The 25,188-nt window shown below is 31.5% G+C and overlaps 2 protein-coding genes across 3 annotated transcripts in view; one reads left to right on the top strand and one right to left on the bottom strand.

The window, feature by feature from the left end:
• Positions 1 to 292: 292 nt before the first annotated feature.
• LOC100252852 (probable F-box protein At2g36090) lies at positions 293 to 1,321 on the bottom strand. The gene has a single exon (XM_002276008.5). It carries the CDS (start codon positions 1,319 to 1,321, stop codon positions 293 to 295), a length of 1,029 nt encoding a protein of 342 aa, XP_002276044.1.
• A 10,319-nt stretch (positions 1,322 to 11,640) lies between these two features.
• LOC100257992 (uncharacterized) overlaps positions 11,641 to 25,188 on the top strand; it is a 29,242-nt gene continuing 15,694 nt past the window's right edge. For both annotated transcript variants that reach the window (XR_002030682.2, XM_019221753.2), the window contains exons 1-11: positions 11,641 to 11,937; positions 13,041 to 13,521; positions 16,001 to 16,092; positions 16,773 to 16,937; positions 17,029 to 17,422; positions 21,198 to 21,316; positions 21,413 to 21,485; positions 21,572 to 21,789; positions 21,885 to 21,929; positions 22,739 to 22,835; positions 23,989 to 24,180. Coding sequence is in view for 1 of the 2 variants with exons in the window: in XM_019221753.2 (XP_019077298.1) it covers positions 11,897 to 11,937; positions 13,041 to 13,521; positions 16,001 to 16,092; positions 16,773 to 16,937; positions 17,029 to 17,422; positions 21,198 to 21,316; positions 21,413 to 21,485; positions 21,572 to 21,789; positions 21,885 to 21,929; positions 22,739 to 22,835; positions 23,989 to 24,180 (1,917 nt within the window). In the remaining variant the exon portion in view is untranslated. The remainder of the gene's footprint in view (positions 11,938 to 13,040; positions 13,522 to 16,000; positions 16,093 to 16,772; positions 16,938 to 17,028; positions 17,423 to 21,197; positions 21,317 to 21,412; positions 21,486 to 21,571; positions 21,790 to 21,884; positions 21,930 to 22,738; positions 22,836 to 23,988; positions 24,181 to 25,188) is intronic.

The raw sequence follows: 25,188 nt of genomic DNA, 5'->3' as shown, positions 1-25,188 counted from the left end.
TTTGTTTGCCATTACCTTGTGAGGACGAAAACAAGGTATTTCAGAGACAGGCCAAGTCAATAAAGAGAGAGGGTCTGCCTAGGCAAAACGTGAATTAGTCAATGACCCGTTCAACCATCAAAAAAGAAGTATGTGTATGTTTGAACTTTGAATAAGGTGGTGAAAGCAAACGAGTTAAAATCAATAACAACTGATTATTCATAATAATCTTTACATATATTTTTATACTTAGAATGTAATAATTTTGACTTCTTGTGTATCCCTCGACTTTTGGACATTTTTGTCTTCATCTCTACAAAAGAAAGGCAAAGCGCCACACCCCAAAAGAAAAGGCGAATATACCTATAGCCACCAAACAAGCCATATCTAAGGTGCCTTCAAGCCTGATCTTTCTTTCTTTTCGCTCTCTCTTCATTTCCAGGTACTCTTGGTATCCCTCCCTTCCTCCATGCTCCCTCTTCACTTTTTTCACCTTCTGGCCCTTCAGGGCCTTGTGCAAAATTACCAAACTCTCCTTCCCCATCAAATGCACTCCATCCATGTCCTCCAACTGCAAGCTCACCTCTGTCACCTGCATTTCCCCAGTTTTGGAGCCGTCGCAAGTCACCACTATCCCGCACTGCACCAACTCCGTCGTCCCCTTGTCGCCGCCCAGGATTGAAGCGAAACGCAGCTGCACTTCCCCACTCAGCCAGTGCCGTTCCACCGATACGGCCTTGTGACTCGAAAGGTTCGCCGCCCGCCGTCCGGTTGTGTCCATCACGATCCAGCTCAGACTGATGTTCTCTCCCAGTTTCCGAGACGTGTCATCGTCTCCCGGGTGTTGTATACTTGTCGGTACAACGTCTTTAGGGTCAAGAACGTCGATTCTGAAAGGCGAGCACCGGAACCACTCGGTCGCAGTCTCGGTCTCTTGGACCTTAGAGATAATGGGTTTTTCGTTGTAGTAAATATCAACGGCGGAGATGAGTCGGACAGGAGGCGCAGAAGGGTCAGAATTGGTTGAGGAGTTGGTGCAGCGGTGGAGGATAGGGTAAGAGGAGGAGAAGAAAGAGCGAGGGCCGTCGGGGAAGGAGGACATGAGGTGGAGCAGACGTGGAGTGCTGGTGGAGGGCCAAGTGGAGGTGCAGATGGTGATCCAGAGATCGGGTTGGGTGGAAAGGGCGTGTAGCTTGGTGTCGGCGCAGCTGGCGGAGGCGAGAGTGGGTCCATCGAGTCGCGTCAGGATGTGGGTCTCCAGAATGTCCGGATGGAGGGCGGCGATGCCGCTTTGGACGACGGTGGTGGTGGTCGGTGGTGGTTCGATTGTCGAGCAAGCCATGACCGATGATGAGACTTGATGACTACTTTATCAGACCCAAGCCTGCAGTTGGAGACGTTCAAAAGAAGTTCACGACCAATCGCTCATATAGGCCACCCGAATATGAAGTAATAGAACTGACTCAACTGAGCGACTTTCACATTACCAAATACCCTTCACTTCCTCGGTAATTACGAGTTTACCATTTCATTTTTAATCCATCAGTGACGCGTTGACTAAGCGTGCGGTTCATTGCTTTTTTTTATAATAAAAAAAAAAAAAAATCATTCTACCGAAGATTTTATAAAATTAAGAAATATCGGGCCCTTTCAGAAAGAGAGGAGAATCATGATATTATGTTTTAAGTTAATACTGAAAATCTTAAACGCGCTTTGAATGAGAAGGAAATTATGTAATCTTATCATATCATTTTGTATCTTTGTAATTCAGCTCCTTTATTTTTGAAATAACTCTTTTTTACATTCCCACTGCGATTCTCCACTTTCCAGAGTCTATCCACATGTCATTATCCTTAATCTTTAATTAAAAACATGACGCACAAGAAGGAAATCTGGACTCCACAGCTTCTCTGAATACTAATCCCGTGTGGACTTAATGCGTACCGAAAACGTCTCCTTCCAAGGTTTGAACTTAGGAAAAATATGGGTTCCTATACATAATTTTTAAAATAATAATAAATAAAAGAAGGAAGAAGGACGGAGGAGCCATTAAATGAAGTTAGGTTGGTTACATAAGTTTAAACCAATCAGGGAAACACCCGTATTCATGCTGGTTCTACATTTCTTATATCAGCAATGAACCCTTTAAGCCCTATATTAGATTCAATTAAGCCTTTCTGTCTCAAATCTAACGGACCACACCCTCCTGGCGGTTCATATTGCAATAAATTAATCTTTATTTGATACCGACTCCATGAGCAGGATTTTCATGTTAATTGATTAGTTTTTAAGTCACATCTAAGGTAGTAATTTAGACTGGAAGTCCTGAAAAAAAACCAACCAGTCCATTCGTCCTTCCAAAATGGAGGTGCCGGTCAAAACCCGCAGCAACACAGTTAGAGCCATGGTGTGCTCCACTTTCCATCACTTGTTTTGAACTTTTGACTCTTTACAATATGGGGCTCCCTTCCTATATAATTTGACTTCTGATTAATATTATAGTTAAGTCGTAGTTGGATTTCCGCGTACTAAATGATTTATTTAGTAAGATAATCATCAACAGGGTTCCCTTAAAAAAAATGTTTAATGCAGTCTGCCATGGATATGAACAGGCTGTTGTGCCTCGTTCACCCTTCCGACCGGCTTATACTAACCAAGATTGGGATGCTTACGAATGACTGACACACAACTTTTTCTATGTCTATCTCTACTGATACTGACAAAATATGTCCCTAGAATCCGTACCCATGTTTTGATCATGCTTCCCACACAAACTCCATTAAAAAATAGGCATATGATAAGCCAGGAGACACTGATATATAGATAGGATGGAATCTCTTTGGATCCCATTAGGAAAGTGGTGTACTGTTGGTAGTTGCCAACTTGGTGCTTCACATCCATGTTTTGCACGAGCCCATTTTGCCGATGGCTCGTCAACGGTTTCGTTTGTGGTGAATTGGTGCCTTCGGGAATATGAGTTTGAAAATGGCAAATTTCTTTGTGTCCCCGAGGCTCAAGGCATTCCCCTTTTGCATATGCAGATATTTGAAGAAGATTAGTTAAGTTTCTGTGTCAAAGAATGGAGATTGATGGAGATGGTCCGCCATGGTAGTAAATGAATATTAGAGATTTTTTTTGTTTAAATTCTTTTTTTTTTAAAAAAAAAAAAACATTTATTAGAATACATCACTTTTTCAAATCGTTTTTTTAAACAATGATCCGATTTATAAAATCCATCTTTTCAAAAAATGATTTTTATTTCAATTAAAATCCATTTTAAATGAGATTTTAGTATAAACATAAGGACATGTTTAGTAATTATTTTTGAAAATAAAAAATAGTTTTTAATAATGTCTATTTGATAATCTAAAATGTTTAAATATGCTTTAAAAATAATTTATTAATCATTCTTCATATTTATATAATTATCTTTCAAAATTATTCTTAAAAAATAAATTAAAATAACTAAAAGATGTTTTCTCAAAATACTCTATTTTCTATTTCCTTATTACTTTTATTGATTTTTTTTTATTTTTTATTCTAGATTATTGAAAATTGTTTTTGAAAACGCTTACTAAATATGATCTAAATTTTGTACCATAAAAGATTTTTATTATCTGTAAATGGAATATTAAACTTCTTGTAAGCTTATTTGGGTACATAATTTATTTCTTACAACTATTTAATTTATTTTTATTAGTTTCTATAAATATTTTGTTTATATATATTTACTTTTTCTATACAAAATTAAATATAAAACAAACTAAAAAAAATTGTTTAAATAAAAAGAATAATTCAGTAAATATATTTTAATAAAATAATAGTTCAAAAAATATTGTTTTTAATAAAAATAAGTTTTCTTAATAAAAATTCAGAAAAGTGCTTTTAGGGAAATCTAAAAAAATTATTTTTAATAATAATTGTCCAAAAATTATTTAGTAAATAAAGTTGTCCTAAAAATTAATTTTGAATAAAATTATCCAGGTTTTTCAAAAAAGAAAAAATTCTTTTTCCTTGAGATTAAAAGTAATTTTTAGAAATAGGAGATTTAAATAATTTTTTCAATGAGAATAGGATGAGAGTTATTTGTGCAGATTAGAGTTGTAGAAATCAATTTTTTTAATAAAATTTGATTGAATTTTAACATTTTTATAAATAAAGCTCTTTTTTTAATTAAAAAATATTTTGCAAATAAAACTATATTTTTTAAAATAATTTTATATAAATCAATTTTTTTAAATGAAAATAAATCCAAATACTTTTGTAAATAAAATTGTAAAAACTCATTATTTTCTAGTAAAAGTAAGTAAAAATAAGTGTAAATAACTTTCTCGAAAATTAAACACAAATAAAGTTGAACCAAATAATTTGTTGAAAATACATTGAAACCTTTTTTTTTGTAATTAAATAAATTGAAATCATTAATTCAAAATTATTTTTAATAAACCCCTTTAGTAATCTTTTGAATTTTTTTTAATTATTTCAATAAATCAATTTACATAATTTTTCTATCATTTATTTTGTATATTCTTATAATTATATTTTATCGTCATTTTTGTGTATATTACTTTGTTTTTTTAATCTTAGTATTCATGATTAATTAATTAATTATCACAATTTCCTCTATTCGTTTAGTAGAGACAGTATGCATGCCAATTTAGAGGGCCGGCTCATCATCGTATCTTTTCAATAGATAACCTCGATTTTTACAGACATATCTTTTATAAATAAGAAGTCACACATTATTTTTTTTTTCTCTTTAAAAAATAAAATAAAAATAAGTGACGAAGTCTTTTCTAAAAATCAATTTTTCACAAATTAAAAACTAATCTGCCGTCTGAAAAAAGCTTTTTCTAAAAAAAAAAAAGAGAATTTATAAAAAAAATAAAAATTTATAATTTTTAAAATCATTTAAAAAAAAAAAGAATTTATACAAGAATATTTTAAAATTGTTGTATTTTTATAAATATTTTCTAAAATACTGGTTTTAAAAATAATATCATTTAAATAAATATAAAAAATCCCACTCCCAGATATCGTCACAAATACTAAAAAAGGATTTAAATAAACCAGCTGTGTGATGGATACTGCGCCAAATTCCGTGACATGCATGAGGACAGCATGGTGCAGAAGATGATTGATTAATTTCATTAAGGGTAAGTTGGGATGTCACGATATATTATAACTCCCAATTAAGAATGGTTGCCCCCATGATACTATTCCATGATAGAAACATGTCCACTGGTCATTCTATGAAAACAACATTTGCTAAGAACAAAAATAACCTGGAAGAATGGGTGAATGAGATCATTTTTCTTAAACTCATATTTTTATCAGTCCAATTTATCCTTTAATTAAATTCTAATATTACAATTTTTAAATAAAATAAAATAAAAAAAGAAACTTGTCATTCTAGTGCCCTACCCGTAAAGGCTTTCCTTTCACATCCTCCTGTGAAGGTTTCCCTTTCACATCATTAGGGTGTTTTCATGGTGACATCTATATCATGTCATCGACAACATAATCTCATATACTCATCCATAGTTCTTCTGTTCCAGGTGTGTCTCCATTGAAGGCTTTTATTTTGCATCATCATCGTCGTGTCTCCATTTTCGACATTGTATCTTCGACAACATCTTCAACCACATCTTTTTTCATCGTATGTGAAATACTTTGAAATTTTTTCACTTAAATATAAGAAATCTTATTTATTGTGATTTTAGTTTCTAGGGTGCAGTGTTATATTCTTTGATTTGTAAGACTAAATAAAGGTGGATTAACATTATGAAAATTGCTTATGGATGAGGATTTGGTAATACAAATAAGAGAAACTATTTTGTAATCATTTTAAGCTTTGATTATAATGGAGGAATGAGAGGCATTAGGATACTCACAACTACCCAGTTTTGTGATAAATTTGAAAATTTTAAAATTTTACCTTATCGTAATGTATTTTTATTATACCTTTTTATTTTTTATAAAAAAAATTAATTTTATATATGTATTTTTATACATCATTGGATTACCATCAACAACTTCATATATTGAAATTACTAACTCATTTAAAAAAAAATTAAAATTATTGTGAATTCATATTACCACTTCATTTGGCTTGCAAGGTTACTTCAAAACATTAAGCATGATAAAAATACAACATGATAGCACATGAATGCTAGTTCAATAAAAAATAATTTAATATTTTATCATTTTGGTATATTGTAATGTATTGTAATATTAATGTTTTTACATTGTAACAGTATTACATTTATATCGTATCTATACTTTACAACTAAAGTAATAGTTTTTTTACACAACTTTCAAACTACTAAACATTCAACACATTATACTAGTATAATACTCGCATAAAAAGGTAACAAATTCATAACAAAAATATAGTGGTCCTAACTCTTTAACAAATTCGTAATAAAAGATAAAGTGGTCTCATACAAAGTGATTTCAGTTTTCAATTAAAATCCAAATATATTCATAAATATACAAGTAAAGTGGTCTCAAACAAGCATGAAACAATTGAGAAATTTTTTTTCCTATGCCGTGTCAAACTGGTCCCAACAACAAAGCTAAAGTGGAAACTTTTTCAATAGAAATCACTAATAATCATATCAAACAATCCGAAAAATAAGTAAAAAAATAAAAAGCCACATATTCAATATGACAAAAAAAAATCAGATAAAATAAATTTAATAACATTTTACACAAAAAAAATTTTTTTTTTTTTCTCAAAACCTCTTTCAATCTTTCAGATCTAATATTTCAAATCTACATTGTTAAAATTATTACCATTTTGTTAGTTTTAAATTATTATTTTTTTTTAATAAAATGAGGTATTTTTGTATTTTTGGCATTTCAAAAAAATTATTTATTTTATTACCTTTAATGGATTTCTTGCTATATGCACAAAAAAAAAAAAAAAAGTTTTGTGGAGATTGTTTAAGTTAACGACCTGAAGTGCTTTTTTTCCTTTTTGTTTTCTTTTCTTATTTAACACAGACAAGTTATAGCTGGGGTTAAAGAACACTTTTTTTTTTTTTATATATTTATTTATTTATTGTTTTTGGCTTATTAAGGGTAGTCTTGGCATTTAAATTTTTTTTTTCCTTTTTGCCTTTTTTTCTTCTTTAATACAAACAAACTGTAGTTGGGGTTAAAAAACACTTTTTTTTTGTGTTTTTTTATTTGTTGTTTTTAGCTTATTAAGGGTAGTTTTGACATTTAAAAAAAAGTCTTTAGAGAAATTATCACATTTTCAATCTACCATTTGTCGTACTTATCACATTTACTCACCCTTCTGGTTCATTTTTGGGAGAATTACCTTTAAGGGTAGGCTGGGAAAAAAATTACTAAAAAGGGTGGGTAGATTTGATAATTCTTATGAAGGCCTCATATTTTTATTACACCAATTTACCCTAAATTTCTCAAGTCCATTTACCAATTGAGAAGTATATCTTATTTCCTGACAATTATAAAATATAAGTACAATACAAATGCAATATAATTACAATGAAAAAATATTAACATTACGATACATTATAATGTACCAAAATGACAAAATATTGAATTCGTTTTTTACTGAACTAACGTTTCTAGGCTATCATGTTGTATTCCTATTATAAAGCATCCTTGCAAGCCAAAATTATAAAAAGACAATAAAAATACATTATTGTAATTTCAATACATGAAGTTGTTGATGGTAATCCAAATGTATAAAAAAAATCTATAAAATTAATTTTTTATATAAAAATATAAATGTATAATAAAAATACACTACAATTACAATATAAATACAATAACATTACGATACATTATGATAAGGTAAAATTTTGAAAATTTGAAATTTTTTATGAAACTGGGCAATTGTGGGTTTTTTTTATATAAAAATATAAATGTACAATAAAAATACATTACAATTACAATATAAATATAATAACATTATGATACATTACGATAAGATAAAATTTTTAAAATTTCAAATTTCTTATGAAACTGGGCAGTTGTGGGTTTTTTTGGCATATATATGTCTAATATACAACAAATATTGTTCTTTATTATACAAAATATGTCTCAATTGATTACAATTTTGAGTTTTCTATGAAAATTCAAATATGTTCATAAATACCCAAATAAAGTGGTTCCAAACAACCAAGAAACAACTGATAAATTTTTTTCTTCTGCCATGTCAAACAAGTCTCAACAACAAAACTAAAGTGCAAACATTTTCAATGGAAATCAATAATAATCATATCAAACAACCCAAAAAATAAATTAAAAATAAAAACACATCTTCAATATGACCAAAATAAAAAATAAAAAATCAAAATAATAAATTTAAATAACATTTTGTACAAAAAATGTAATTTTTTCTCAAAACCTCCTTCAATATTTCAGATCTAATATCTTACATCTACATTGTTAAAATTATTAACTTTTCATTCATTCAATCTGATTTTTAATTATTTATTTTTTCCATAAATTGATTTTTTTTTTTTTGGCATTTAAAAAAAAACTCACCTTTAATGGATTTCTTGCTAGATTCACACAAAAAAACAAGCTTTGTGTAAACGATTTCAAATCATGAAGTGTTGGACTTTTTTCCTCTTTCCCTTTTTTCTTCTACAACACCACCAACAAGCTGGAGGTAAGTTAAAGAAAATTCTTTTCACTTTGCTGTTACTTTTCACTTTGCTATTGCTTTTCACTTATTAAGGGTAGTCTTGGCATTTAAACAAAATAAGGCCTTTGGAGGAATTATTATAATTTCATCCTACCCTTCACAATAATTATCAAATATACCCACCCTTCACGGTAATTTTTTTCCCCAGCCTACCTTTAATGGTAATTCTCCCTTCATTTTTTTACCCCACCCACCGTAAAGGATAATTTTCCCAAAACAAAATTAGAGGGATGGAGATAAGACAACAAATCTCGACTTCTTGTTTTTCCGACATTTGTTTTTTAATACTAGAAATTTGACAATAATTTTGAATTTTTCTCTTTACAACATGTTTTTTACTTTTTGTATTTAAAATATGATCACATTCCAAATCATAAAAAAACGAGTATATAAATACAATAAGATATACAATATCGTCCAAGTACAACTTTTTAGACTTCTATACTAAATGGATATTTGGTAAACCAACTTAATAACTTAATTTAAGTTATTAAGTAAATTAAGTATGTTTATAAAATAAATTAATAATATGACTTAAAGTAAAAAAAAACAACTTTAAGTAATAAATAAAAATAATTAACCTATTATTAAGTTCATATCTTTATTTTACTTTTTTATTTTGATTTGTCCTAGTCCCCTTAATGATCTCATTTGCTATTCTATGACCTCCATTATTACTCGACCCCTTTACCCTAATAAATATATCAATTTGATAATTTAAAAGTTAATTTTATCAAATAATATTAACACTTAAAGTAATAATTAAATAATAAGTTTTAAGTTAACCATTTAAGTATAACTTAACTTAATATTAACTTAAGTTATTAAGTAATAAGTATTAAGTTTTATTAAACACTTTCTAAATAGGTGTTTAGTAAACCAACTTAATAACTTAAAGTGACTTATTAACTTAATTTAAGTCATTAAGTAAATTAAGTATGTTTGATAAAAGAACTTAAAGTAAAAAAATAACTTTAAATAATAAGTAAAAAATAATTAACTTATCATTGGTTCATATATTTATTTTATCTTTTTACCTTTATTTGTTTTAATTACCTCCAATGTTATTAAACCTCTTTTGTCCAAGTTATAATTTTAGAGAACAAATATGCAAATTTGATGATTTAAAATAAATTTTAAGTTAATTTTATCAAACAACTTTAATACTTAAAATAAAAATTAAATAATAAGTTTTAGGTTAATAACTGAAGTATAATTTAACTTAAAATCAACTTAAATTATTAAGTAACCAGTATTAACTTTTACCAAACATCTCCTTTAAAAAAAAATGTATGATAAAAAAAGAAAAAGAAAAAACACATCAAACAACAAAATAAAAACAATGGAAAAAAAGTAACAAAAATACTTTTTTAATATTTTATTTTAATATGAAAAATAGGAAATAAAATTAAATATAATTAAAATTTTATATATTTTAAATTATTTAATTTTTATATAGAAGAATTGAAATAATAAAAATTAGTTTGAAATAACAAATAAAATATAATTTTTTAACTTTAAACATACCTTTATTTTATTTTATTTTCCTCCCTATTTTTTTACCCTCTGGAAAAACATTTAAAACATTTAAAAATGGAAAGCACGTGAAAAATATACATAATAATGACAAGTATTCTCCAATATGTTTTGTTATTATGATGGTGAAGAGATTGGATGATTGGTCAAGAGGTTTCAAAATCTGATTTTGGTAAAGTTTTGGAGATGGCATATAAAAAAAAGAAAAAAAAAGAGGAATATTGCGGAATTGAAATTTTAATTATTCCTTCATTTAATGTGAATGGAATATATTTCTTATTTTTTGGTTTTTAAAAATAGAAAATAATAAAGTAAAATTTTTTTACACCGCAATTTTCTTTAATTTTTTTTAAAAAACATTACCTTTTCAATTTAATTTTTAAAAAATTATTGTATTTTATATAAAAACTTTATGCCTTTCCTTTATGTTTTTCAAAATCATTTTAATTTTTATGAAATCTATGCAAAAAAGACATTTAATTGTCAAAAGCCAAAACCTATATTTTTAACGATGACAAAGGAAGATGTTTGAATTCTTTTTTAAACCCTAGTTCAATGCAGGCTTTGATATTATTTTGTTGTGTCCCACCCTATCCTGATTATACCATATAATTAATTTATTTTTAATAATTTATAACATATAAAATAATAAAAATTACTTTTTAATAAAATAAATTATAAAAAATTATAATAATTTATTTTATTTAAAAGATGTATTTTATTTTTAATGTAATAAATCTTTTTTATTAGAATGATAAAAATTACTTTTGTGTAAACAGGGTAGGGTTGGCATGTGGGGGTGAGTTTCAAACTCACTCTATTGTCACCCTTATAACATTTCCTTCATTTAAGCCTTCAACCTCCGTCTCAAGTTGAAGAGGATCCCAATGGGGCTACGTTTTTTATTTTATTTTATTTTTAATTTTTATTGAAAGCAATTCCCTTTTAGATTTTCTATAGTTTATTTTTTTTCATTTTTTGTTGCCTTATTACCTATTTTTAAAAATTTTTAATTGAATAAAAAAAAACTAAAATATTTGATTTTCAAAAAGTGAACTTCTTGGTTTTTTTATTTCTCAATATTTAATAGAATTAAAATATTAAAAAAAACTTAATACTTAACACCATTTAATCTTAAATTATATTTAGAATTAAGTAAAAAAATAAAAACAAACACCACCTAAACATGGATTAAGAAACTACACAAAATTAAAGACCTCATATATTCCACAGGGCAGACAAGGATGCACAAAAGGAGTAAATGACATCACACACAAAGCCCACTGGGGCATGCCATGGGTGAAGTTGGGGAAGGCCCAAACCCAACATTGTCAAATTGGGCTCCAAGTGGCCTGGGCCTAGAAGGCTGGGCCGGAACACCTCGAGCCTTTCTTTTCATAATTTTAACCGTTAACCCTCGACGTGCAAACCAGTAACAAATAGAACCGTAGAGAAACGCCAGGTTCTTTTTTGCTCGGGGAGAGAGATAAAGAGGAGAGGAGAAGGTTCCAGTTATGTGATTACCCGGTTCCCAACGTCTACGGATAAAAACACGACCACGTCAGCTCTTCTTTCTCTGCACGCATAACAGCCTCACTAACATCTATTCTGAATGCTACTGTCCGTAATATACCTAACCAATTTTCCTGCGCCATCAGGCCAATCTTCCCGCTGATTTTTTTTTCTTGGTTCATGGCCGTTAAGTTGCATCATCAGAGCTTCGCGTCATCAAGGTTCTCTTTCTTCTATTCCTTTTTCATTATCGTTTACCTTTTCTAATTCTTGAATTCTTTTGTTTTCTTTTGACTTAAGTGTTATAAGCGGCTGTTAGGGTTTCTGATTTCTGGCATTTGTGATGGAATTGGTCTCTGACGTTTCTTGCTTTAACGTCTGAATTGGAGATTATAGAATTGACATTAGAAACTGTTACTTTGCGGCATTCTTACATCGCAATTTGGTAATCGGATTGTTGGATTCTTATCCATCTGTATAGGCGTGTTCACTCGCGCGCACAATTTCTTGAAATTGTCTTTATGAGAAAATTGTCTTCTTGTTTATATATTTTATTTTAATTTTTTAATGAGAAACTCGTTTCCTTCCTTTAAGATTGTCATTAAAAAGAAAAAAAAAAAAACACAAACCAGAAGCTGCCTGGTTCATAAAAGAAACATTGGGAAAAAAAAAAAAAAAAAAAAAGGAAACATGGGAAACTTCAGTGTTGAAGTGGAGGCGTGATTGAAAGATTCCTAAAAGGAGCATAAATTGGGGAGTTTTACTTCCCTAATGCAAGCTTAGGCCTTGTAAATTTGTATTTATGCATTAAAAAGGTTTCTAAATTTGTATTCATGAGGCATTCACCTTACAAAATCCTTGCTTAATTTTCAAAGCCTTGCCTTGAGATGTTTGTAGACTGGCTTACCTTGAGGAAAGCCTTAAGGATATATTGTCAATGCTGTGTTTAGACTTATTTACTGTGGAGTAAATAACCTCGGCCTTGACATCCTGTGACAGCCATAAGACTCACTTAGGGACTAGGGTGCTTGTTTATGTAACTTTTTAAGGTAGGCCCACTTGCCTTCTAGAATGAAGCAATAAAGAAAATGGGAGCCACAACTAAATCTGATGCTAGGGGGTTAGTTATTCTTGAAACTACCATGTTGATATATAATTATTTGTCAGATGGTTATAACTTTTTGTAATGGTCCCATTAAGATGATGAACTTGTACTTAAAACATGACGGAGCTGTTCAATTTCCAAAGGAGGCCCAATATGGCCTCAATGTAATGTAAATTTTCACATGTTTTTGAAACTCATTCTTGAACTTTGTATATGCAGCTCTACAAATCCATGGCTTTTGCGAAAACCAAAGAGAGCTATCTTTTTCTGCAAAAAAGTAGCTGACTTGGAGCACCTATGGAGTAATTCAAGGAGGAGATGCTTCATGAGGCATGCTATGTTAGAAAATGACAATCAGAGCTTTAGACACCAGTTGGGACAGTTTAGGATACTACGTCCAACCTTTCCTAAATCCAGGAGGATGGGCAACCTCTTTCCCCTTGCTTCTGCTGATGATGGGGTAACTGTCAATGGTAGTCCCCAAGCAAGCACCAGTAGTGATTTTGAGGAAATGAGGGTCAAACTAAATCAATCATTGCAAGGCGAAGATTATAATGGACTGGTGCAATCTTTACATGATGCAGCCAGGGTTTTTGAGTTGGCAATTAAAGAAGAGAGCTTGCTATCAAAAATATCCTGGCTCTCAACGGCCTGGCTTGGTGTAGACCAAAATGCATGGTTGAAGGCACTATCTTATCAGGTTTGTTATTGAACATTATTTGATAGCTATTTTAATGTGCACTAATGTACATGAGTCCCTGTTTCCTTCTCTCTGTGTGTGTGCGCATGCTTGTATTCTACAATCTACGATTTGATCATATTGTTATCTATTGATCCATAATCCAAAAATTCCAGATGCATTGAAGTATGACAAAAGTAAATAAATTTTATTGTTGCTGCTGCATGGATTCTTAAGTTTCCTCATAAGCATTGCAATCTGATGGTCTTTGATGAAAGCAATAGTTATATGAAATGCTCTTTCTAGTATTTCTGCTTCAGGCCTTGTACCAGTTACTCATACAAATCTTGTCGTCTTTTCACTCTATTTGTGGGGTGAAAGATGTGTTTCTGGGACTAAGTTAATCATGCATCTGGTTATATTTTTAATGAAGAGTAAAAATTGAACAAGTAAATGGAGAAAAGAAAATGGTTCTTATACTATTTTGCCATTCTCACAACATCCATTGCCATCATTTTGTGATCGATAATCTTCACTATCACCACTTCAAAGATCAGGACCATTGATGCCACTATGGTTCCTGATCATTCTGCTGCATTATCACAAAATCAGATGCCATGAATGCTGTTGGCATTACCATCCTTGCTACTGCTCCAATTACACAACAATCACTACAATCTTTGTCACCATCAAGGTCTACACCACAGCCACCACCATGGTTCCCACTGCTGCCATCTTTTCCATCATTACTACCATTATTTGTTTTATGAATTTTGCTCAAATGACTTGTTACCATTACATAATTCTTGAGCTTTAACTTGACTCTCTTTCTCACCCTCTGTGTGTGTGATTTTACCTTTGTCTTACATGATTTTGGCTGCATAAGAAAATGAATCAATGATGTATGTGCCAAACACTATCTTTGTTTATCAGGGAATTCATCTCAGTCGGTTTTAACTTCTAAAGTCAAAGCTTTCCCTAAATGCACTGTAGTATCCTTCTATCCCTAGAAGAGTTGTTACTGATGCATTACATATGGCTTGGAAAATTTTACCTTAGGATTTAGATTTGTTACTTGGAAGACCCTTGAAAGTCCTTAGTCTGGATCATTGCACTATGTGTATAGGCATTATCCAATGAATTTAGGGTTATGGCACAAGCTATTTAGACTAGTTGGATTGGATTGGGTTCCTCTTAAAAGTATAAGTGACATGTTGACAATTTCCTTTAAGGGCTTGGGGAGCACTATTAGAGGCAAAGTTCTATGACAAATTGCTTTTCTTGCATTGATTTGGATAGTATGGTGGAAAGAAATGTAAGGATATTTGAGGACAAGTGGCAGGCTTCAGAGATGATATATTTTTTTTTTGGATAAGTAAGCTAGAATTGTATTAAACTGGAGCAAAAAGTCACACTGCATACAGGGGGTATACAAGGCAGCTAAGGCCTCACAAGCAAAAAAGAGAGCCAAAAGAGCCTCACCACCCGTTAAGTGGAAGCTAACCACTCCAAAAAGCCTATAAGGGAGAGAGACTCCTCTCCATTATACAATCTAGTCCAGCTCCATAAATTACAAACAAAAAAATTCTTGAATTTCTGAATATCTAACACACCCCCTAAAGGCTAATTTATTCCTCTCCTTCCAAACCGTCCAAAAAATACACAACGGGATGGACTTCAGAGATAATATGAGGTCTAGTTTATTTCTATTCATCTTTTTGAGCTTCCACTACTTCAACTTTTAAGGGCATTCCTCTCAACCTAATCAACAAATATATCGAAAGGGCTAAAATAGCAATTTAGAGTCATTTTGTACTATATAGGAGCATACTTCTTTTCCTCTAATTTTAATCAAGTTTTGTAATTAGGGAAGGATTTCCTAATCTTCTTTTGTAATCTCATTTTTTAATAAATAAATTTTTGTTTCTGATAAAGAAAGAAAAAGAGAAAAAGAGAAAAAGAGAATTGGATTTCTGAAAAGACGAAAGAGTATGGTTGATGAGCTTCAAGCTGTTTGGGGGTAATTAGGTTCTTCCAATAAAAGTAAGGGAGTTGATGTCAATCTGGCATTGGAAGTTTGTCAAGGGAGATAGGTAAAAGGTGCAGATGTCAGCTCCCCTTTATGTTGCTTGATGTATATGGAAGTGGTAAAACAGAAGAATCTTGGAGGGTTTCAAGCCCTCGACTCCTGCCAGCTTTGTATGTGTAGACAGTGGAAACCCAGCCTGTGGAGATATCATTTTTATGATTTCATTGATAGTGTGGGTATGTTCAGGACTGGTAAATGATATTTCTATGCTTTTCCCCGTTCTCTCCATATCTCTTTTCAGGGTGCAACTTGTACACTCCCAGTGTACTTGGCCAACACTCTCTTTTGGTATGTTTTTAGCATATTGTTTAATACTTGCCTATGGAAAATTTATAAGGTGAAAGTGTTCCCTGGACCTAGAACTGTTCTGTCAAATTATGTAGGCTTTCTGAAGATTATTGAATTTTTCAGGCTTCAGTATATTCATTATTGCAAGCAGCAACTGAGATTTCATCTCGAGGTGATGGAAGAGACAGGGATATAAATGTTTTTGTCCAAAGAAGGTAGTAGATCTCTCTTTTTTTATTTTCTTATAGGCGAATAAGTAGTGGATTAAAATCTCTTCAATCTCAAATTATCAGATTGTTAAGTATGATTATCAACTTTCTCTAAAGTGTGTCAAATGTAAGCCTCTTATTGTCACTTTCTTATATGTAAGAGTAGCATGGAAGCCGACATGGACATGGAGCATGAACTTGAAAATACGTGAGAGGACATGCAATTACAACAAATCTTGGAAAAGAAGGGTATAGACTAGTTGGGGACATGAAAAAATGAAAATTTATATGTTTATATGTATAATATGTATGCATGGAGCATGCATGCATGTACATGTGTGTACATATGTATGTCTGCCAATATTGTGTGATAAAAAATGAAAACAATTACACATATAAGTTTGGTTACATGATATGTGATATGATTAGAAATGTCAGGAGGGTTCTGCATATTTTCATTATCATTCAAGACTTATTCTACGATGGATCTTACACCTGGTAGTTGTGCCCTTTAGATTTCCGTGGTTCTTCTCTTACTTCTGAATTGCCATTATCATGTAGCTAACATTTTTTTTTTGTCGCACCTATTTGGATTTTCTCTAGGGATCTCTTTTTTAGAAGGGGTCAATTATTTGTCATCCCACCTAATCTGGCTTTCTTACATGTGTAATTGTTTTGCAATGAAGTTTATTATGCATTTCTGCTCCACTGGAGAGTATAATCAGGGATCAATTATCTGCCAAGCAACCTGAAATTAATGAATGGTTTTGGTCTGAGCAAGTTCAGCTGGCTGTAAGAAGTTTTGTTAATTATTTTGAAAGGGACCCACGCTTCACTGCTGCTACTTCAGTGTATGTTCTGATCTCTGTATATAGGTCTATAAGTTGCTTGGTGGCTGTAAAATTGATTTGGAAAATGATATTACTTTTGGTTTACCTTCAGGAGTATCAAAGGAATGTCATTGGGTTCAGGCAATGCGAGTGACATATCGCTTCTCATGCTTGCGCTGACTTGCATTGAAGCAATCATGAATCTTGGCCAAGCAAAAATTTCTTGCTCACAGTTCTTCTCCATGATTCCAGATATAACTGGTAGATTGATGGACATGCTGGTTGATTTCATTCCTATACACCAAGCTTATCATTCGATTAAGGATATTGGTCTACAGAGAGAATTTCTTGTCCATTTTGGTCCTAGAGCAGCAGCATGTAGAGTAAAAAATGCTCGGGGAACGGAAGAGGTTGTTTTCTGGGTGGATCTTATACAGAAGCAGTTGCAGCGAGCTATAGACAGAGAGCGAATATGGTCAAAACTCACAACATCTGAAAGTATTGAGGTTAGTGCTAAAGGACTAAGAAGTGTCTTTAGTCACAACTTATTAGCTTGTCATCCGTCCAAGAGATGGTTTGGTTGAAAAGTCTGAACTGATGGAAAAATACGTATGATAGATTTTAAGGTATGTTAAACCTAAAACATTGCATTCTAAGGCATCAAAACATCCAGAAAGGTATCAATCTTGAAAGAGCATTATTATGTCTCCTCATACTCTAAATATAGAATAAACTAAAGTGGGAAAGATCAAGTATTGTCTGAATTGACAACTAATTTTTATCATTGGTAAAGAAATAATGTACGAGTATTTTCATCATGAGTAAATGCAAAAATGATAGAGAGATTTTGTTCATGTCAGTTTCCTTAGAAATAAAAATGTTTCATAAGTTTTGATGGAAAGCTATGGAAATTTAATACTTATCTTCTTGAGTGATGCATGTATACGGCTCATGCCAACTTGGCCATGGTATCATAAAACTGTTTTGTAGAACTTCATTTTTTATCATGCTAGCGCGTGATCTCTCGAGACTTTGTTTTTGGATATATCAAGGTAATGGAGAGTGATAGTTGAGTTGTTCTCAACAGTCCAAGCTGTTGGGGACCCTGAATTATTCCGTTCCTATGCCTGGATCGTGTAGGATGTATGCAAATCTATCTTAGGCTCTTTAAATTTATTGTAGCGGATAAACAGGTATTCAAAAACAATAAGGATACCATAAAAAACATAGATCTAGAGAATAAAGCCACATACTTTTGATCTGGATGTTCCCGGATCAATTCCAATCGATGTAGATAACTTCAAAGTCATAATGGATCTTGTAAACACCATGATCTTCCGCCTGATGATTCTTCCTTGTGTCTAAGCACTGAGATGGTGGAGATATCAAAGATGGATGTTAGGGTTTTATTTCTAAACTGAAGGGGAGAATGACAAGACTTAGAAACTCTAACTCCTAAAAGGGTATTTATAAGCTTTCTACTGGGCTTAAGTTACTTAAGCCTACCATGGGCTTGTGTCACTTAATTTAGTCCAAAAAGGTTGTTAATTGATTGATTAATCATATTAATTAACACAATCTAGAGATACCACTCACTTATCCTTGTGCAACCTTGTGTGATTACCAAAACACTTTTATGCACAAAAGTAAACTAAAAACCCATCCAACCTTCATAAGCCTTGCCAATAAGGAATATGAGTTTAGAGTGGGGACCATTGGGACCCATAGGAGTACTGGCTTCCTCATAATCAAATTCTGAAATTGACTCAATATCCCACTATAGAGAATTAACTGCACTCTAGTATCTTATGTATATTACAATAAGACACCAAGTGCACAGGTCCATGACCTATTATCTACTGCATGCAGACTCTTCATGAACCGGTGTCCATAATCTAATAAGGTAATGCTATCACCTATCAAGATTACATATCAAATTCTTGAGTTATAAATTCCACTTATTATGTGATTAATTGACATATTTTAGCTCTAAAGAGCATATGTCAAATTCCACTAAAGGAATTAATGTGACCACAAATTTCATGATCACATGTCCTTTGGATCATCCAAGGGGACACACTGTCCTAATCGTATGAGATATCATGGTGCCTCTATTAATAATACCTGTTGCCACCAACTTTCATCAATAGTGACCAAATCCATAGGTATGTACGACCACTTTAGGGTCTCACCCATAGGTCAAAGTCTCCTGTTGATTTTGATACAAACTCAATATCATTTCAAGGTTGAGAGTCCATGCAGTATAATGGCCTGGTGAATCATGACAATTGATAGCCTTACGTCATGATTCACCATAGGTCCTGTCCATTGTGCATCACATATACTAGTGCAGTCACCATAGGAAACCCATTTTGACGGTCAAGACAAATCATCTCTCCAATTAGAAAATGGTGTATTGTCTCTATTAGATTGCCCAAACCGATGAACCAACTTATCTACCTATAAGGAACCCATGACTTGTATCTTTTGTGCAACTCCTAATCATAGATAAATTTTCGGAAAATTTCGTCGAAATTTCATTGAAATTTCGTGTATAGGCAACCAATGACATAAAACAGGCAAGTGAAAAATAGGATTTTTACCAATTTATCAGCGATTTTGCCGATTTTTTCGGTTCAATCAACGCGTGGTCAAAGCCTCAAAAACGTGAAATCGTGGCTCGAGCACTGGGGCTCAAACCCAAACCCAAACCACCCAAAACAAACACAGCCTTATCCTGGTCGACCATTGGGCTCACATGCCCATTTGTTAAATAAAAGACACCAGATAAATATATTGTAAAATGATTATAAAACAAAACATTAAAAAAAAATATTTTAATAAACAAATTAATTCTAATTATTTTATTTTTAAATTTCATTTAATTAATCACTAAAAATATAAAACCTAGCATTATAATTTTCTTAATAGTTTTTTATATCATTTATATATTAATTAAATAGAAAAATATAAATATTTAAATTTTATATATATATATATATACATATTCATTTATTTTATGTCATTTAATACAATTGAAATTAAATTAATTATAATTTTAAAATGAGATATATCATAATCAAATATCACAATATTATTTTCGAATAACATTTGATGTAATTTAATAAATTTATAAAATTAATATTTTTTTTTTTATGGACGCATACGATATTATTCTCAAATATGATTAATTATATTATATACATATATTATTTTTTTTATAAAACAACTTTAAAATGTCTATTTGTTTATTATATCATTTTTAGAGTTTTTCTCAATATTTTCATAAGTTTTGATTAATTTTAGGTTACTGATTTTTTTGTTTTCAAAATATCCGCTTATATATCCCCGATATATCCGTAAAATCGAAGTACCGATATATCCGTAATTATTGACATTTTCATTAATGCTCTTGATGCACCCAAATCATGTATAATGTAGGAGATATGGGTTGAATGCTCAAATCAATGTTAATATACCAAAGAGATAGTAAGGGGATAGTTAAGTTTAACTTTGTTACATCATGCCTTACTTTTTAGGGCTCAATCTCAACACAAACATTAGACACAATTCAACATTTCATTTGAATAGGGCAAATTGCTGATGAAAACATATGAAGCAAGAAAATTTGAGATTGAGAACTTTAAAATATGAGTGAGTGAGTGAGTGAGTGAGAGAGAGAGAGAGAGAGAGATAGAGGGAGAGAGAGACAGAGAGAGATGGAACTCTAAGATATGCTATATAAGCAAAATTAAGTGCATGAGTAACATTTTTATTGGTAATAACCCTTCTGTCATTTAGCACATGGGTGGAACATATCATAAACAACAGGCCCTCAGCTGTGAATCTCATGCCATGTGAACTGCTAAGGTTGAGCAAACTTCTTTTGAAAGTGATGCTTCCATCTTGCACCACTACAGTCGCTGTATCGACAATGACGTGTTTCTGATACTGTCAGTAGATGCTGGATGGATTCATACTTTCATCCATACTATGGTGTTATTCATTTATTTTTCTTTGTCCTAAAATTTGATTCAATTTACTGTGTAAGTTGTGAAAGTTCATTTGCTTTGTGTTTCTAAATGTTAAGATGGTTTAATATTTTTAGAAGTGAGGTTTGGGAGCAAACATGTTGAAACACGTGGATCAATTAATGTAGTTTGGAATTAGAACATTGCCATTATTTTCTGGTTCCACCACTATTTTCCATTACTCTTTCAGCTTTCCTGCACATAATTATATTGAAGTTGTTAATGGAAGTGAACACTTATTTTTTTGCAGGTATTGGAGAGGGATTTAGCTATATTTGGATTTTTCATTGCTTTAGGCAGAAGTACACAGTCCTTTTTATCTGCAAATGGTTATGATGTTATAGATGATCCTATTGAAGGCTTCATAAGGTGGAGCTTCTGGTTTTTGATTCATTCTCTCTTCAATTAAGATAATGCAGTTGACAGTTTTGCAGGGTATCTAATTTTCTTGTCTCTTTGTTGCAGGTACCTCATAGGTGGTAGTGTTTTATGCTATCCTCAGCTTTCATCAATTAGTTCTTATCAATTGTATGTGGAGGTCAGCATGTTTGGTTATTATCATCTGATGATAAATATATTTCATGACTCCATTACAATATCTAATTATAAATTTTATTTTTATAGGTAGTCTGTGAAGAGCTGGACTGGATTCCTTTCTATCCAGGCAATATTGGCAACCTAAAACAGGCCCATGGCCATAAAAGTAAAAAAGATCCTCCAAATGCTGAGGCTATTCCTCAAGTAATAGATGTTTGCTCTTATTGGATGCAAAGCTTTATTAAATATAGTAAATGGTTGGAGAATCCTTCTAATGTTAAGGCAGCAAGGTTTCTTTCCAAAGGGTAAATGTACTTATGATTCATTCATGATTGAAGAATGAGGAGCTGCACCTCAGATACATAATTTAACAAGATGTTTTTGTTCCTTTCTTATTTAGGCACAAGCGGTTAATAGAGTGCATGGAAGAACTGGGCATACCAAAGTAAGCTAATGAGAGGCCAAGCACTACTCCTCTCCTTTCTCTCTCTTGCTCATATGCATTGACTCCTTTCAAGGATAAATTACATAAGCTGTAATTTCCTCATTCATCAGTCAGAATTAGGATAAATATCAATGAGATGTAAAAAATCTGAAGAATGCCTTGGTCAGTCGCATACAATTAGGATCATGTATTCAAAGTCTATTGAGGCAAGCACATATATAGTACAAGGCTACCTAAGGAGATATTTGTGTTTTGTTAAAAACTAAGACTTAGATCTCATAAGAAACATGAATATAGCATAAGTTAGTTGTACAAAGAATATAACCATTCATGTTACTGTTGATTCCTCTCTTTCCTTAAGAAGTATGGGACTATAAAATGAGAAACTCTCCAAACAATGTAGTTGCAAATACCTCTTGGAAAAACCCTAGGGCTATGTCAGGCCAATTGTTTAACTAACATATTTAATCTTTCTTTGTATTTAGTGTTCAATTTTCTTTTATTTGCTCCTTTCTTCATTTTCTCTACATCATTGGAAATGGGTGATTTCATTTATGAAAATCTAGTTACTGATACAAACAGGAATCAGCATTTGGTTTATAGATCCATACTAAATATTCCCCTTATACTTTAATTTTGTTAGGATATTCATCTTACTTGAATTATATTGTTCTGCTATTGTGATAGGCTTAGTACAGGTTTGACTTAGGATAGTCATGATCCTTATCTGATGCACTTTACAGTTTTGCATATGGCCTAGAACAAGGGCACTTATTAGTATCAGAAAACACTTTGTTAACTTGGTGCAGGAATAAAATGATGGAGATAAAAAATAAAAATTTGGTTGAGAGGACTGATTCTGGAACTTATTCACCAATTGAGAAAGAGCCAGATTCTTTTGACAAGGTAGGCTTCATCCCTTTCAGATCAATTACATTTCAAGTTTGTGATATATTATCTTTTGCATTTGTTTTCAATTTGCATGACCCCTTTTTTGAGTGATCATCCCTTTCAAATCAATTGCATTTCAAATATGTGATACTTGATCTTTTGTGTTCATTTCTAATTTGTACTACCTTTTTTATGAGTAAGTTAGTCGCAGATTTCCTAATTTCTCCTGTTTCGTTGCTACACCTTAAATTTGTTTCCTGATTTTGATTCATTGATACCCAGGAGTGTCAGAACTTCAATTTCCCAATTAGTTGATTACATTTCTTAGAAGATGTTTCTGTCTTTGTTATGCAGAACAGTATTTGTTCGTAGAAATTAGCTTGACATTTTGATAGGGGGCAACATGGAAAGTACCCTATGAAGACCCTGAAAGAAAAAGAAACAATGTTGAGCAAAAATGGTTTTAATAATTTTAATTATTAGTTGGAATCTATTTCTTGCTTTATTGGAATTGGGTTTGCAGTTTACCTTTTAGTCAAATTTCTATTTGTTTTAGTTTCTAATTTAATTAGGAAAAAGAGTTCCATAAGTATGTATAAACAAGTGTAGTCTTTCAATTTTAAGGAACATAATTATTGAAAATTTTGTAGCTACTGATCTTTTTAAGGAGTGATTGCTTGGGAAACCTTAGGTGTGATTGCCTAAGAACCTTGGTGTAATTGACAAGGATCTTCATTTTCTTTTTGTTTCTTCTCTCTCTCTCTCTCTCTCTCAAAAAAAAAAAAAAGTCTTTGTATTTTTTTATCTCTCATCTTGTTCTACAACAAAGGAAATCTTCTGTTGCCGGAAATCTAAAGATCCTGCATCAAATTGACATGCTCTCCAGGTTTTACCATGCATTGGTTAGTTAAATCGGTGCTTCCTTACCTTATACAAGGCCAAGGGTTCCTCCCTACTATTATGACAAATTTAACCATAAGATTCACACTTTGAGGGATATTGAGACTGAGATGAACTGGCTATCTGGATGTTCCTGAAATTCAGTAAAATCAAATGGAAAATAGAATGGTTTCTCAAGTCATGGTTGCCCCAGTCCTTATGCATGTCTTCATATGTTAGACTAGTTAAACATCTGTCCTGATTTAGTAGTCTTTGCATTTGGTTCCAGGCATTGGAGAGTGTTGACGAAGCTCTGATAAGGCTAGAAAAGTTACTTCAAGAGCAGCATGTATCAAAATCTAATTCTGGAAAGGAGCATTTAAAAGCTGCTTGTTCTGACCTTGAGAGAATAAGAAAACTTAAGAAAGAGGCTGAATTTCTGGAGGTTTCTTTCAGAGCGAAAGCAGCTTCACTTCAGCAGGTATGTACTAACGAATACCATGTACATTAAACTTGTTGGCTACAAAGGAAAGATTTCCAAATTGTCTTGGCTTTCTATTGCCCTGGTAGATACATTTTTTATAATGGTTTTCAGAAATTGTTATTGTCTTTCTTGGGCAAGGGCTGCCCTTTCCTTTTCCTTTTATAGTTGCATTTAATGAATTTCATTTTTCCTATTGAAAGAAAAGGAATAATAAACTAATAAAGTACAACTTCTAAACATAATTAAAGTTTATTGCATTATCAACCAAACAATGTCACATAGAGTTCAACAGTTGCTTAAAATTGTCCTTGGTATCTCTACCTGGCCAGAATTCGAAATAAATATTCTTTACTTATTTACAATCTGTTACCAACTGATTTTTCTTTTAGGTTTCATGTTCTGTTAGATCACAAGTTCTATCAAACAAATAGTCCTTATTATGCATAAAAATATTTTACAATCTATTAGCAATTAAGTTCTTGGGTATCTTGTGATATTAGGCAAGAAATTTGATAATCAGCAATCTTCTTCTTTTTTATAGTTTGTTTTAGCATCTCATTCTAGTAGATAACCATAGTCCATGTTGTTAATTTTTTCCTCATAGGGTTGAAAGGATGAGAGTGAGAGAAATGACATCAAGATCTTTATAACTTGTCTAGTTTCTCCATGAAAAGTTAGGAGTAGATGAAATATATAAATGACACTTTAAAGCATCATTTAGTTATATCTTTTGCAAATGGAAGATATTGAATGATGTGTGATTGATCACAAACTCTAAGGCTACATTTGGTTCCCATAAATTACTAAGGAAAGAAAAAATGTTAAAGAAAATGTTTTGCTCATGTTTGGTTTCATTATGGAAAATATAAAATAAAATAAAATATGATTAAAATTAGTTAGAAATTTATGTATTTTTAAATTCTTAAATCTTTATATAATGAAGGGAAATAAGTGAAATAAGTTTGAAAAAACATATAAAAATAATTTATTGACTTTAAACCTATT

This window comes from Vitis vinifera, chromosome 8 (genome assembly GCF_030704535.1).
Source record: "Vitis vinifera cultivar Pinot Noir 40024 chromosome 8, ASM3070453v1".
NCBI classification, from domain to species: Eukaryota; Viridiplantae; Streptophyta; class Magnoliopsida; order Vitales; family Vitaceae; genus Vitis; species Vitis vinifera.
This window is presented reverse-complemented; position numbering and strand designations above follow the sequence as displayed.